A 15,742-nucleotide genomic window follows, 5' to 3' on the forward strand; every position below is an offset into this window, starting at 1 on the left:
TTGGAGTTGGGCTTTAAAGTTGCCTTTTAAAGTTCCATTTGTAAACTGTTTTCTAAAGCGTATCCTCCATTTGTCATGTTGGTTGACCAAACTCCCCAGAATCCTTTTGCTCCATTCGCTAATTGTGATAATTATCTCTGCATGGAAGGAGATGTCTTGCTTCTAATGGTCGCCAATTATTTCACAAGCTACTGTGTATGTGCGACAGAAATCCGTAGTACCTACAAAAGAAACACGAACCCGCTGGGTCTGTTCCTCCTCATTGTGTGAGATCTAAAATCAGTGTTTATCTTCCATGAGAAAGTGAGATCTGTGATGGCCCTCGTTGCCTTTTTTTTAAATTTTTTTATTACATCTCTTTTTATTTTACATGTTTCTGAGACTTTCAGAACTATGACTCATTTTCTATTAACTGCCCGATCTATCATAAATAAACAACTCTGATTAATGGGTCTCTGAACATTTCATAGTTCTGGTCTAAAGGATGGTTGCTTGAAGCAGCAAGCGGGAAGAATTAGTCGTGTGAAATTGTAGCAGAATGTCCAAGCCAAGATTCTGGTGTTTTCAGGCCCAAAACCAGAACCAAAAGAGGCCACTGTCAGAATAAAATGCTTTATACCCAACATTAACTCTGCCTATATCTATACACTATATTACCAAAAGTATTGGGACGCCGGCCGTTACACGCACATGAGCTTTAATGGCATCCCAGTCTTAGTTTGACCATTCTTCCAGAAGCGCATTTGTGAGGTCAGGTACTGATGTTGGAGGAGAAGGCCGGGCTCGCAGTCTCCGCTCTAATTCATCCGAAAGGTGTTCTATCGGGTTGGGGTCAGGATTCTGTGCAGGCCAGTCAAGTTCCTCCACCCCAAACTCCCCCATCCATGTCTTTATGGACCTTGCTTTGTGCACTGGTGCGCAGTCATGTTGGAACAGGAAGGGGCCGTCCCCAAACTCCTCCCACAAAGTTGGGAGCATGAAATTGTCCAAAATGTCTTGGTGTGCTGACGCCTTAAGAGTTCCCTTCACTGGAACTAAGGGGCCAAGCCCAACCCCCGAAATATAATCCCCCCTCCACCAAACTTTGCACTTTCAGTAAAATGTGCGCTCGTGGCACCCCTGTGAGACAGAAGACTGACCTAGACTACATTCCAGATGTTGGGACACAAACTTTGATCTTGGGAGCACAGTTGCCAGTGTGATTTCTCCTTTTTAATTATGGAGTTTGACATAAACCCCTCTCCAACTTTGTTGGTCTGAATTATTTTGTAGATCGGAGGCAGCGCGTCTACAACTGCCTGATGGGGAATCCGCCTCTGAACGTGACCCTACTGGTAATTCATGGGTTAAACCTGTAATCTAATAGAGCTTATCGGAGACATACTGACAACTGCATTAGAAATAGACCTAAACAGGAAATATATTATTACAATGAGACTAGGAAGTGGGAAAAGATCTACTTTACGGTCATAACTGGTGCCCGCAAATAAAGATCAATTACTATCTGCAGCTTCTTATTAATGGCTTATTCTCAGGGCATGCATGTACATGTGTATGCAGAGCGCTTTCTCTTTTTTTTCTTTTTACCTCTCGCGCTCTCTCTCCCTCGCTCTCTCTCTCTCTCGCTCTCTCCCACGCTCTCTCTCTCTCCCGCTCTCCCTCTCTCCCGCTCTCTCCCTCGCTCTCTCTCTCTCCCGCTCTCGTTCTCTCTCTTGCTCTCTTTTACTTGTTTTACTTGTTTTCTCATTAGTGATATTGTATTAGTTTGCTGGGACAGAACTGGCGCTTTCTTTATAAATTCAGTTTGCTGCCTGAGAGCTTCCTCGAAGAATTTGCAACATTGTAAAACCTGTGACATTATTAATTGTAAAACGAATTCTTAAGCACCAATAGGGAGAAAGCAAACTATTACCAAATCTTACCGTAGATTCCTTAACCACTTGAAGGCCGGAGTGTTAAAGGAGAACTATGGGGTTAAGGCTTTTCCCCATAGTTCTCCTCAGGGTAACGGGAGGACACAAACTAGCGTCACCCTAGGCTCAGTATATAGAGAGCTGTAGCTCGCGGTATACTGAGACGCCGCAGCTGAAGCGGATCCCGACAATTGTGCCGGGATATTCCTGTCCTAGCCATTCTTCAGTATTCAGCGCTGAGGTACTTTGACAGTTATTCAGTCATAGAACGCCGTACCGAAATTAATTTTATATCATTTGGGTTTTATTTTGGGACACGGCTCTCTGCAGGGACAGGATCGAGAAGTGAGCGAGCGACGGTATGTGTTCGCTCACTTCCCGATCTATTGAGCTGACGTGTGACATTTTCATTCTCACAGGTCGGCTAGAACTATGAGGATGAGTGATTTTCACTCACCTCATAGTTCTCCTTTAACTTTGCTATCACATAGGGGGAGAACAAGCCCTCTATGTGATAGCACAGATACTGTGGCAGATCCTCTTTATAGGCATCAGAGGTCTCTTTTTCCTTGCAGGGTCCTATGGAGTCACCCTTGTGTGTGCTAATGCCACCTATGGACCCCAAAGAAGCTGTTGAAGCAGATATCTACTTCACCAGCTTCTTCTCCAGCTACAGCAGCCAGAGAAAGGACAAGCTGAAACTGGAAGTGATATAATAAACATTGTTTCCACTTTCAGTGATAGAAAGGGAAGTGTGGAACTGTGCTGATCTCTGATCCAGCCACAGAGACCCGTTGAACAGGGGAGCCCAGGATAGCCAGCAGCGCACACTTCCTGCACTCCTCCCTCACCCTTCCCGCACTCCTCCCTCACCCTTCCCACACTCCTCCCTCACCCTTCCCACACTCCTCCCTCACTCTTCCCACACTCCTCCCTCACCCTTCCCACACTCCTCCCTCACCCTTCCTACTCCTCCCTCACCCTTCCTACTCCTCCCCCACCCTTCCACCACTCCACACTCCTCCCTTTACGCTTCCCGCACTCCTCCTTCACCCTTCCCGCACTCCTCCTTCACCCTTCCCGCACTCCTCCCTCACCCTTCCCGCACTCCTCCCTCATCCTTCCCGCACTCCTCCCTCACCCTTTCCGCACTCCTCCCTCACCCTTCCCGCACTATACAAGTGATTAGGCAGCTCCATAGCTTTATTAGACCCCTAATGTCATCTAGGGACCCCAAAAAAGCTGATGAAGCAGAGATATACTTCACTAACTTTCTTCTCTGGCTGCAGCAGCCGGAGGAATGGCAGACTGAATCCCGCCCCCTTCCCCCCCTCCTCCCTCCCCCTTCCCACACTCCTCCCTCACCCTTCCTACTCCTCCCTCACCCTTCCTACTCCTCCCCCACCCTTCCACCACTCCACACTCCTCCCTTTACGCTTCCCGCACTCCTCCTTCACCCTTCCCGCACTCCTCCTTCACCCTTCCCGCACTCCTCCCTCACCCTTCCCGCACTCCTCCCTCATCCTTCCCGCACTCCTCCCTCACCCTTTCCGCACTCCTCCCTCACCCTTCCCGCACTATACAAGTGATTAGGCAGCTCCATAGCTTTATTAGACCCCTAATGTCATCTAGGGACCCCAAAAAAGCTGATGAAGCAGAGATATACTTCACTAACTTTCTTCTCTGGCTGCAGCAGCCGGAGGAATGGCAGACTGAATCTGGAAGCCATGTAATGCACGTCACTTCCGCTTTTAGTTATTGGAGGGGAGATCAGCCAGTGGAAGTGTGTCAAGGTACACAGACCCACCGTGGCAGTTCCGGGCTTGCAAGGGGCCAGCAGAGCCCGGAATAGCTAACAGAAGTGACGAAGGGGTAGGTGCACACTTCCCCAGCACTGTACAAGCGATTGGGCGGCCCTGAAGCCACCCGAACGCTTATATGAGTCAGACGTCGCCAGCTGTTTAAGGTGTCCAAACTTTCTAAGGAAAAAGGAAAGGACGTTTCAATATATATCTGTTACACATTGCTCAGACCGTGCTGTGAAAAGAACCAAAAATGTTGCTGAAGCATGCAAGCTTTCTCGAGCCTGACAAAGACCACAGGATGTGTGCGAACGCTTCCTTTGCCTGATTGCATATTTGTTCAAGAAAGTTCAAACCGGGGCAATCAAGGCTCCCCCTGGCCTGGGGGCGAGAGGTCCAGAGCCCCCACCTACACACAGCCATGCATTGGGGGGTGTCCCACTCATGGGGTCTCTCTAATCTGAAAACGATGCGTTCCTCAATCTCTAATGATGTCAAACAGCCATTTTGCTCCTAGTAGGCAGAGACCATGTGATCTTTGGCTCGGTTGTAATCGGCATGATGGGTAATGACGTGAGTTGTGCTCGGTGTGTGGTCTTTGCAATGACAGGTGCACTTTAATGAACTCTCTCTCTTTGTTTTTTTCAGTGTGTAGGAGAACCTGGGACAACATCACGTGCTGGCCGTCCGCGTCCGTCGGAGAAGTTGTCGTGCTGCAATGTCCGGAATACTTTTTCTTCTTCGGCACCACCAATGGTGAGCGAGTTCTTATCATCTTGACTGTTGTCTATGATGCTACCCGGGTCATGGGTTTGTTGGCCAATAAAGGGGGTTCTGATTGGATAGGGATTCACCTGTAAAGTCAGATAGAGTCCGCCTCATTGGCTGGCCAGTGTCATCTAGCCCTCTCCTTCTCAGCCTGACTGTCCCTGGGCCCACCCCTTTCATTCAGTTAGTTCTGTCAATCATAAAGACTCAGCATCACATGTGGGGGGTTACCTAGGGTGGTCTGCATGCTTTTAAAAACCTGCCCGCTCCTCCCGACTGGCACCCATCCATCAAGGCATTTTTGATATTTGCATAACTCCTCCCAAAAGCACTGCTTGCATCACGGCTGGGGGCTCCTGAGAGTAGATCTGAGGCAGGGTGCTGTGATGTTTTCAGGAAGCTATGTGTAGATGTCCACTAAAACACTTGATGGTAAAGAAATCAATGTATACATATGGAGAGGGACAAAAAAAGAGAGCAGGGAGTGTTCCGTAGTCCAGCAGGGGGAAGTGGGTGTGGCTTCCCTTATGATGCGCCACTCTGGCTTCACTCAATTTAAAGTGAGTCAATAGGTTATTCCGCTATTTGCAATGCTGATTAGCTTGCAATGAATGCTGCTCCTTGTAGTTTCCTGTAGAATCAGCTGCTCCCCTGACCACTGATCCTGATATCCTCTTTTAGCGGGGCTCTTTTCCCTTGCAGGGTCCTATGGAGTCACCCTTGTGTGTGCTAGTAACCTGTGTGTGTGTGTCTCCACTAACACACAGACACAGCAAGGCAAAGCCACTCCCATCTCCAAGCTAGTAGGTGAACAGCTGCTGGAGGCGTCTCTCCCTTGTGATCTCATACTGGACAGGAAGTTCAGGGAAGCTGAGCTGTGAGATGTTTGGAAACATGATAAGACAGAAAAACGTAACGAAATACTGTGCTGATCGATGTCTATTTGTCTGATCTGATTTATTATTAAGAAAAAGTTTCAGAGTTTGATACGACTTCAGATTTATTCCCAAAGAGGAAGATATGAGAATGCTGCGGAGGGAGAACATCGACCCTGGTCATGGGGGAGTGGGGATCTCTACACTGAAAATCAAAGTCACATTGATCTGGACTTCTCATCTCCTCCTTATTCTTCTTTTTTCTCTTCTCATCCTCTTCTCTTCTCATCCTCTTCCCTCCTTCCTCTTCTCTTCCTCTTCTCTTCCTCTTCTCTTCCTCTTCCTCTTCTCATCCTCTTCCTCTTCTCATCCTTTTCTCATCCTCTTCTCATCCTCTTCTCTCCTCTACCTCTTCTCTTCCTCTTCTCTTCCTCTTCTCTTCCTCTTCTCATCCTCTTTTCATCCTCTTCTCATCTTCTCTTCCTCTTCTCATCCTCTTCCTCTTCTCATCCTCTTCCTCTTCTCTTCTCATCCTCTTCCTCTTCCTCTTCTCATCCTCTTCTCATCCTCTTCTCTCCTCTACCTCTTCTCTTCCTCTTCTCATCCTCTTCTCATCCTCTTCTCTTCCTCTTCTCATCCTCTTCTCATCCTCTTCCTCTTCTCATCCTCTTCTCTTCCTCTTCTCATCCTCTTCCTCTTCTCTCCTCTTCCTCTTCTCATCCTCTTCCTCTTCTCTTCCTCTTCTCATCCTCTTCCTCTTTTCTCCTCATCCTCTTCTCATCCTCTTCTAATCATCTTCCTCTTCTCTCCTCTTCCTCTTCTCTCCTCTCCTCTACCTCTTCTCTCCTCTACCTCTTCTCATCCTCTTCCTCTTCTCATCCTCTTCTCTTTCCTCTTCTCTTTCCTCTTCTCTTTCCTCTTCTCTTTCCTCTTCTCTTTCCTCTTCTCTTTCCTCTTCTCTTTCCTCTTCTCCTTCCTCATCTCTTTCCTCTTCTCTTTCCTCTTCTTTTTCCTCTTCTCTTCTCCTCTCTTCTCCCCGGAGATCACCGGCAATGTCTCACACATGAAGTAATTTGCTTTGAAAGAATAACTGACTCCGCAGCTAAACCGTTTCCATCGCAGTGTCACACAAGGCCGCCCCGGCGCTGTGACCCTTGTTTGTGGAAAGTTCCGTGTTTGCGGATCTGTTCGGCTCGGCTGCGCTCTCAGCGATTTCCATTTGCAGACACGTCACACCATGAAAACCTCTTTCTATCATCTTTCATTAATGGAGAATAGTAAAGCTGAGTGATATGTGGCGTAGAGTGTTGTGCGGCTCGGTTGAGTGAAAGTCTAAACTGCTCTCCCACCAACAGCTCTGCCCTCTGCACAGTCCATGTGCGGGCGGCGGTGATGAGGTCACTGCTGCTTTTACAAGATAATATCTGTGTTTGCAAAGGCATTGGCTGCCCAAATATTTTCAGTTGGTGAAAGGTCTGGACTGCAGCAGACCAGTTAAGCACCGGGACTCTTCTACTATCAAGCCATGCTATTGTCATAGATGCAGTATGTGGTTTAGCATTGTCCGGCTGAAATATGTGGGGCCTTTCCTGAACAAGATGTTGCGCGATGGGAGCATATGCTGCTCTAAAACCCGGATATATCTTTCAGCATTGATGGTACCTTTCCAGATGTGCCGGCTGACCATTCCATACACACTAATGCACCACCATACCATCGGAGATGCAGGCTTTTAAACTGAGCACTGATAACAAGCCGGAAGATCCCTCTCCTCTTTAGTCCGGAGGATGCGGCGCCCATGGTTGCCAAAAAGAATGTTAGATTTCGATTTGTCTGACCACAGAACAGTTTTTCACTTTGTGACAGAACATTTTAAATGAGCTTTGGCCCGGAGAAGACGGCGGCGTTTCCAGATCATGTTCACATTATTATTATACAGGATTTATATAGCGCCAACAGTTTGCGCAGCGCTTTACAATATTACAATCACAATACAATTCCAGACAAGATGGTAAGGAGGGCCCTGCCCCTGAGGGCTTACAATCTAAAAGGGAGGGGCAAGTGATACACGAGGAGGTAGCTGCGTGATGTGGCGTCGTCTTTGCACGATGGAGCTTTAACTTTAATATTTGGATCGCACAGCGCACTGGGTTCACAGACAGCGATCCCTCCGCAATGTCCTCTGCAGCTTTCAGTTATGCGTTGAGCTTGATGGGCTCCGGATTAGGAGGACACAGCCAATCACAGTGATCACATGATCAGGGAATCCATGAGATGCCATCAGTGTTGCCATTTTTTAATTGGTCGGCAGGAAGGGTTTAAAAAAACAGCATCAACCAATATATTTTGTTTTATCAAAGTGGAGATCGCTTTAGTTTTATTTTTCATGTTAACTGCAGTGATAAGTAATGTGTCATTGTAACACTTTTAGGTATTTACTACCTATCACAGAGCTCACAATACTACCCCTGACCATGGCTTCATCTGCTTTTTTCTCCAGAAGGCAGAACCGTCTTTGTTCAGGCATCATCCAGGCTCACCATCTACTTCCAGGACTGAGATGCCGGCTCAAAGAGGACACAATCATGTAAATCCTGGTGACCTGTGCAGTTCTTGGCTGTGTTCACATATGTCTGACACAGTGGCGTCACAAGGGGGGTGCAGCCCGCACCCAGGTGCCACCATTGGAGTGGCGACCCCAAAAGGACTGACAGTTATTTTGGTGTCACCCCCTATGAAAAGTCGGGCACTCGGTCACGGACCGAGAGCCCGATAGTGTCAGGAGATAGGAAGGAACCCGGACGGCACACCTCATCTCACCGGGTGAACGTCCCCTCTTTTCTCTGCCTGCGTCCATCACCAAGATGGCCGCCGGTAGGCATCAATAAGACGACCGCGCATGCGCGATTATGTCACAGAAGGGTGTCACCCAGTCTCCGCTCCGGTTGTCACCCAGCCTTGGCACGCCCTTGGTCTGACACAGATCAGCCCCTGCTGTAGCCTCTCACCTTGTGACTTGTTACAGTGTTGCAGCCTGTTCAGTGGGGGAGGGGAGACTGAGGAAATGACTTCAGAAACTGTATAACTGTTTGGGGAGTTTTAAGTCCTTTTCTAGTCAAAAACATTTAACATGCATGGAAAAAAATGACAAAAATTGCTCCGGCACCCCGAAGCGGTTAAAGTCGATTTAAATTTCGAGTCTTAAACTATTTTGTAACATCGTTTAGGTCGTAAATTCGGCATTCATGTGTCGTCTCTTTCAAAAAAATCTCCCACCAGTTATTGAAAATCCATTTGGCCCGCCGACGCCAAAAGTGACAAAGTGGCGCTAATCCCTTTCCGTGAGCGATACGTGAATTTATGATGTTGGAAAATGCTGAGCGGTGAAAGCTGGCAAGTGAGCGAGTCCCAGCAAGACTGTAAACGCCGCGTCCGTGTAATCCACCCGAGCTCTTCGTAGAGGTCAGCGGAGGAGAATTGCGCACAGGCTCCAAATGGTTATAAATATTGAGTGTCATTCGGTTCTCGGCGTTTCCGTATCGCTGGAACTCGCCCGGCGCTTCTGCCAAGCGGTTATCATCATCCTCCTAATGGGCTGTGTTGGAATTCTTCATATGGCCTGAAAAGCTTTGAACTCTCTGGGGCCGATCTTTAAAAGCTTGCAGGCGGATAATAATTTCACATGCCATTGCCGTGTCTCGGAGTCCATCATCTGGGTCAGCTCGTACTACGCAACCTCAACCGCGGGGAGGGTTTACATCCTCCAAACTGTGTATGTTGCATCTCTTCAGGAACGCCACGTATCAGGAGTACCACTCCCAACATCTCATAACAGTCGCTAGTAGTGGTTGGTCACATTCACCTGGACTTGTCCTGTCATGTTGCGGACCTTTTGTAGCTTCTCCAAGTCACTTCTTCCATTCCAATAAGTGCCACCAGTTTCAGGGTATACACCCCAAAATAACTGCCAACATTTCTCATGTATCCAGGTCATGGTGTAGCTTGTAGTAGTAGTTAGTCACATTCACCTGGACTTGTCCTGTCATGTTGAAGACCTTTCGTAGCTTCTCCAAGTCACTTCTTCCATTCCATTAATTGCCACCAGTTTCAGGGTATACACCCCAAAATAACTGCCAACATTTCTCATGTATCCAGGTCATGGTGTAGCCTGTAGTAGTTAGTCACATTCACCTGGACTTGTCCTGTCATGTTGAAGACCTTTTGTAGCTTCAATGAGTTTCACCAGTTTCTGGGTATACACTCCATGTATCCAGGTCATGGTACAGCTAGTAGTAGTTGGTCACATCCAACTGGACTTGTTCTGTTATGTTGAAGACCTTTCGTAGCTTCCCCAACCCACTTCTTCAGTTCCAATGAGTGCCACCAGTTTCAGGGTATGCATCCCAAAATGATCGCCAACATATCTCATGTATCCAGGTCATGGTGTAGCCTGTAGTAGTTGGTCACATTCAACTGGACTTGTTCTGTAATGTTGAAGACCTTTTGTAGCTTCAATGAGTGTCACCAGTTTCTAGGTATACACCCCATGTATCCAGGTCATGGTATAGCTAGTAGTAGTTGGTCACATCCACCTGGACTTGTTCTGTAATGTTGAAGACCTTCCGTAGCTTCTCCAAGTCACTCCTTCCAATACAATAAGTGTCACCAGTTTCAGGGTATGCACCCTGAAATAACTGCCAACATTTCTCATTTTTCCAGGTCATGTTATAGGTGGTGGTAGTTGGTCACATTCAACTGGGCTTGTCCTGTAATGTTGAGGACCTTTCAAAGCTTCTCCAAGTCACTTCTTCCATTCCAATTAGTGCCACCAGTTTCAGGGTATACACCCCAAAAGAACTTCCAACATTTCTCATATATCCAGGTCATGGTGTAGCCTGTAGTAGTTGGTCACATTCAACTGGACTTGTTCTGTAAAGTTGCAGGCCTTTTGTAGCTTCTTCAAACCACTTCTTCAGTTCTGATGGCTTGTACCAGATTCTGGGTATACACCCCCATGTGTCAGGTCATGGTATAGCTAGTAGTAGTTGGACACATTTAACAGGACTTGTTCTGTAATTTTGAAGACCTTTCATAGCTCCTCCAAGCCACTTCTTCAGTTCCAATAAGGGTCAACAGTTTCAGGGTATACACCCCAAAATGACTGCCAACATTTCTCATTTATCCAGGTGATGGTATGGGTGGTAGTAGTTGGTCACTTTCAACTGGAATTGTTCTGTAAGGTTGAAAACCTTTCGTAGCTTCTCCAAGTCACTTCTTCCATTCAAATTGGTGTCACCAGTTTCTAGGTATACACCGCATGTATCCACGTCATGGTATATCTAGTAGTAGTTGGTCACATCTAACTAGACTTGTTCTGATTATGTTGAGGACCTTTAATAGCTTCTCCAAGCCACATCTTCAGTTCCAATGAGTGCCACCAGTTTCAGGGTATACACCCCAAAGTTACTGCCAACATTTCTCATTTATCCAGGTCATGGTATAGGTGGTAGTAGTTATTCACATTCAAGTGGACTTTATGTGTATGGTTGAAGACCTTTTATAGCTTCTACAAACCACTTATTCATTTCTGCTGAGTGTCACCGGATTCTGGGTATACACCCGCCTGTATCCAGGTGATGGTATAGCTAGTAGTAGTTGGTTATATCTAACTAGACCTGTTCTGTAATATTGAGGACCTTTCGTAGCTTCTCCAAGTCACTTCTTCAGTTATAATAAGCGTCACCAGTTTACACCCCAAAATAACTGCCAACATTTCTCATTTACCCAGGTCACGGTATAGCTTGTAGTAGTTAGTCGCATCCAAAAGGACTTGTTTTGTAATGTTGAAGACCTTTTTGTAGCTTTTCCAAATCACTTTAGTTCCAATAAGTGTCACCAGTTTCAAGATATACACCCAAAAATGATTGCCAATATTTGTCATTTATCCAGGTCATGGTATATCTAGTAGTAGTTGGTCACATCCAACTGGACATGTTCTATAATGTTGAAGACCTTTTATAGCTTCTCCAAGCTACTTTTACAGTTCCAATGAGTGCCACCAGTTTAAGACTATTTTCAGGGTATACGCCCCAAAATGACTGCCAACATTTCTCATTTATCCAGGTCATGGTATAGCTGGTAGTAGTTGGTCACATCCAACTGGACTTGTTCTGTAATGTTGAAGACCTTTTATAGCTTCTCCAAGCCACTTCTTCCAATAAGTGTCACCAGTTTCAGGGTGATTGCCAATATTTCTCATGTATCCATGTCATGGTTTATCTCGTAGTAGTTGGTTACATTCATTTGGACTTGTTCTGTAATGTTGAAGATATTTTGTAGCTTCTCCAAGCCATGTCTTCAACTCCATCTCTTCCACATCTTCCGAAGATACCCCAGCATTTAGGTAGCCCAGACACCCCAATCTAATCACCATGGGATGGGTCAGGGCAGATGTTGGTTGTCCAAGAACAGGACGGGAGATGGAGAAAGTTGTGGAACCACCTTGTTCTAGTTATATAATCCTATTGTTGGGGTCAAGAAGTCTTCATAGGTGGGAAATCACACCTTCAACTATGTGAATCGAGGAATTAACTCCAAGGATGGATTTATGGACCTAGAACATGGCGGTTCCACAACCTTCTCACCTCCCATCCTGTTCTGGGACATCCAACATCTACACCTTCCATGATGAGTGGATTGCGGTGCCTGGTCTACCTGTGTGGATATAAATGCTGGCATATGTTCCTGACTTTTAGAACTAAAGAAATGGCTTGCAACCATTGCTGAAGTGCATGTAGACAGGAATTTGCAAAGACACCATAGGAGCCTTTTCCTCCCCAGCCTGACTGTCCCTGGCCACGTCCCTTTGATTCTTGGAGGCTCAGCATCACATATGGGCAAATACAGCCTTCCTAGGAGCGCCCACTCCTCCAGACTGACATCCACCAATCAAGGCGTATTTGCATAACTCTGCCCAAGAGGAGGGCTCTTGCGAGGAGTGCTAAGGCAGGGTGCTGTGATGTTTTCAGGAAGCTATGTACAGCACCCTGTTGGCCGTCTCTCACCAGCCATGATCTGCCTGCATTGCATAGATCTATATATTATAGGTCTATAATAAAGTATGTAATGGAAACAGAGTTTTTTTTGGTTAATAATTTGTTTAGCATGTTGATGAGGGCAGGAGGGGGGGGGGAGGGAGGAACCAGGAAGGCAAAATATAATCTCAGATTAAGCATCACCCGGCCATGCAGTGCCAGTCCTGAAATTGGCTGGGTGCCGTGAGCAGCCATGATGACCCACCGATTCGACTTGACAGTATTGAGGGGCCGTCTGGTAAATCTTCTGAATGATGTCAGAAAATGAAAAGCTAAATCTTCCCTGACATTTTGGAATAAATCTCCTGGAGTCCCGCGAAGCATTTCATTTGGAATTGATTCAATCCCCTTCCGCGCCGTACACAAAGCGTGACATGTCACCGAAGGCCGGACGCGCTGCGCCACAGCGAGCTGATTAAATAGACGACTTGCTTTGGCTTGGTTCTCGTGGTTTTTAGATCCTGTTCCGGAGTTTTCGGCCTCCTCCCAATAAAGATGGCCACCTCTGCTCCCTGGCAAAACGACGGCGTGGTTTACGTTACAGCGCGGGGTTTACTTTACAGCGCCGCCTTAAAAATAAGACCCCCCAGAGGCGCTTCTCCTTCCAACGTTTTTTCTAAAAAGGGGAATAAACATCTGAATGCGGAAGTCGCCCCCGGACTGTTTTATGAAGGCAAAGACAGAGGGTCATAGGAAGGATGCGTTCTGATCATGTGACCGCACGCCGCGCAACTCAACAGAACAACTTGATGAGTGAATTTCACTAGAAAGAGAACCTGTAATGGTTCTGTGTGTTTTCCTCGTTATGGTGAGAGGGAAGCAAGAAATGTATGAAACCTGCGGATTGTAACGTATGGATACAAAGTGTCTACGATGTCATATTTCACCTGGAGCGGGGGGATGGGCTGAATCCTGATCCTCATTCTGGGTGTCATAATGTATTGGAGGTTCCAGATCTCTGCGCCGCGCTGACACAGAACTTGCCGCGTGTCCATTATTTAGAAGTCACATTAAAGCTCCAACAGATGGACGGGGATTCAGATTTACAGAGTCATACTGGGAAAGCTCTGTAACGGAACGCCAGCGAACTGCAAATTTATCTGGGTTTTTTTTAATGGTAATTTAAATCTGCGACTTTTACAATCAAAATTAAAGACAATCATTATAAATTATCTACTCTATCTATCTATCTATCTATCTATCTATCTATCTATCTATCTATCTATCTTTCTCCATCTCTATCTCTCTCCATCTCTCTAGCTCTCTCTCCATCTCTCTATCTCTCTCTCTCCATCTCTCTATCTCTCTCTCTCCATCTCTCTCTCTCCATCTCTCTCTCTCTCTCTCTCTCTCTCTCCCTCTCTCCTCCCCTTTCTAAAAAATCTCTCTCTCTCTCTCTCCATCTCTCTCTCTCTCTCTCCATCTCTCTCTCTCTCTCTCCATCTCTCTCTCCATCTCTCTCTCCATCTCTCTCTCCATCTCTCTCTCTCTCTCCTTCCTCCTGCAGACTGATCACTGCGGGAGGGGAGACTGAGGAAATGCTTCCTCCTGCCTGCAGCACACTGATCACATCATCTTGTCCTCATGTCAAGCCAGTGGACTTGTTTAAGACGTGATGATGTTAGCGATTCTTAGACCACCAGAGGCTGGGGGGACGGTCTAGCAGCCCCGTAAGAATGAGGATCAGGGGACTATATCTGCTTTATTTGCTCCCCCCCCCACTCAACAAAATTAACAATTAACCCTTGCAGTGCCGGGGTAGCTCCACTGCAAGGATTAATTTGTAGATTCCTCTTTCAGTGTTGGAGTTGCCCTTTAAGTGACACAAATGTTTGATGTTACTCTTGATGTGATTTTTGCTCCCCTGAAGAACACTCAATGCCACTTACAGAAGAGTCGTAAAACCATAAAAAGATCCCGCAGAGTCAATTCATAAACACGAATACAAAATAACAAATGTCCTCGTGGGAAAAATAACTATTACCATTCCGAGCCGTGTAATGTGAAGCAGATCTCCGAGATCGGGAAATCCTCCAACGTGAAATATTCGACAAGTGCAGAGAGGAGGAGACTCGGAGCCGACATTAATACCAGCGGAATTATCCAGAGGGAAGCCAATCTCTTATCAAAGATACGGCAATCAGCTCCTCTCCGGTATACATCCCCGATACACATCACTGCCCCGCATGGCCCCAAAACTGTTCCAGATAGATGGATGGAATAGATAGATAGATGGATGGATAGATGGACAGACAGACAGAGATAAGCAGCCCATAGATGAATGGATAGATAGATGGGCGATAGATAGATGGGTGATAGATGGATAGATGTATAGGTAGATAGATAGGGTATGGATGGACAGACAGATAGATGGATAGATACACGACAGATAGATGGATAGATGCATAGATTGATGGGCGATGGATGGATGGATAGATGTATAGGTAGATATATAGGCAGCGGATCGATAGATGGATAGATAGATAGACAGGCGATGGATGGATGGAATGAATAGATGGATGGATGGACAGACAGACAGAGATAAGCAGGCCATAGATGGATGGATGGATGGATGGATGGATGGATGGACAGACAGACAGAGATAAGCAGGCCATAGATAGATGGGCGATAGATGGATAGATAGATGGGTGATAGATGCATAGAGTAGATGGATGGATAGATGGACAGACAGATAGATGGATACATACACGACAGATAGATAGATAGATAGGCGATGGATGGATGGAATGAATAGATGGATGGACAGACAGACAGAGATAAGCAGAACATAGATGGATGGATGAATAGATAGATGGGCGATAGATGCATAGAGTAGATGGATGGATAGATGGACAGACAGATAGATGGATACATACACAACAGGTAGATAGATAGATATATAGATATAGGCCATGGATGGAATGAATAGATTTTTTTTGAATAGATGGACAGACAGATGAATAGATAGATAGATAGATAGATAGAAAAGCACATTACAGTTCCACTCTCTATCTGGAGACACTTTGCAGGAACCGGTGCCTTTTTTTCTTCTTCTTCTCTCTGTAAATTATGTTCCAGTTTCTTTTTTTTTTTCCGGCACAATCCCCATTGGAAATAATTCTTCCAACATCTTAATCAGTCTTCAAAGACTCGCTACTTAATATTCCCGCGCAGAGCCGAGCTCTCTCAGAGCGCCCATGGGTCAGCTCGTTTCTCCGATTCCCCTTTCTTCCTTGCGGACGCCAATTACCGAGCGCCCTTCTCTACCAATAATAAGCACTTTATGTGTC

At 46.3% G+C, this 15,742-nt stretch overlaps 1 protein-coding gene across 1 annotated transcript in view; it reads left to right on the top strand.

Annotated features, from left to right (window-relative positions):
* LOC108797477 (vasoactive intestinal polypeptide receptor-like) overlaps window positions 1-15,742 on the top strand; it is a 166,796-nt gene that overhangs the window by 81,842 nt on the left and 69,212 nt on the right. The window contains exon 4 of the mRNA XM_018569074.1: window positions 4,364-4,471. Coding sequence (XP_018424576.1) covers window positions 4,364-4,471 — 108 coding nt within the window. The remainder of the gene's footprint in view (window positions 1-4,363; window positions 4,472-15,742) is intronic.

This window comes from Nanorana parkeri, unplaced genomic scaffold, assembly GCF_000935625.1.
Source record: "Nanorana parkeri isolate BGI_ZX_2015 unplaced genomic scaffold, ASM93562v1 scaffold1283, whole genome shotgun sequence".
In the NCBI taxonomy this organism is placed as follows: domain Eukaryota; kingdom Metazoa; phylum Chordata; class Amphibia; order Anura; family Dicroglossidae; genus Nanorana; species Nanorana parkeri.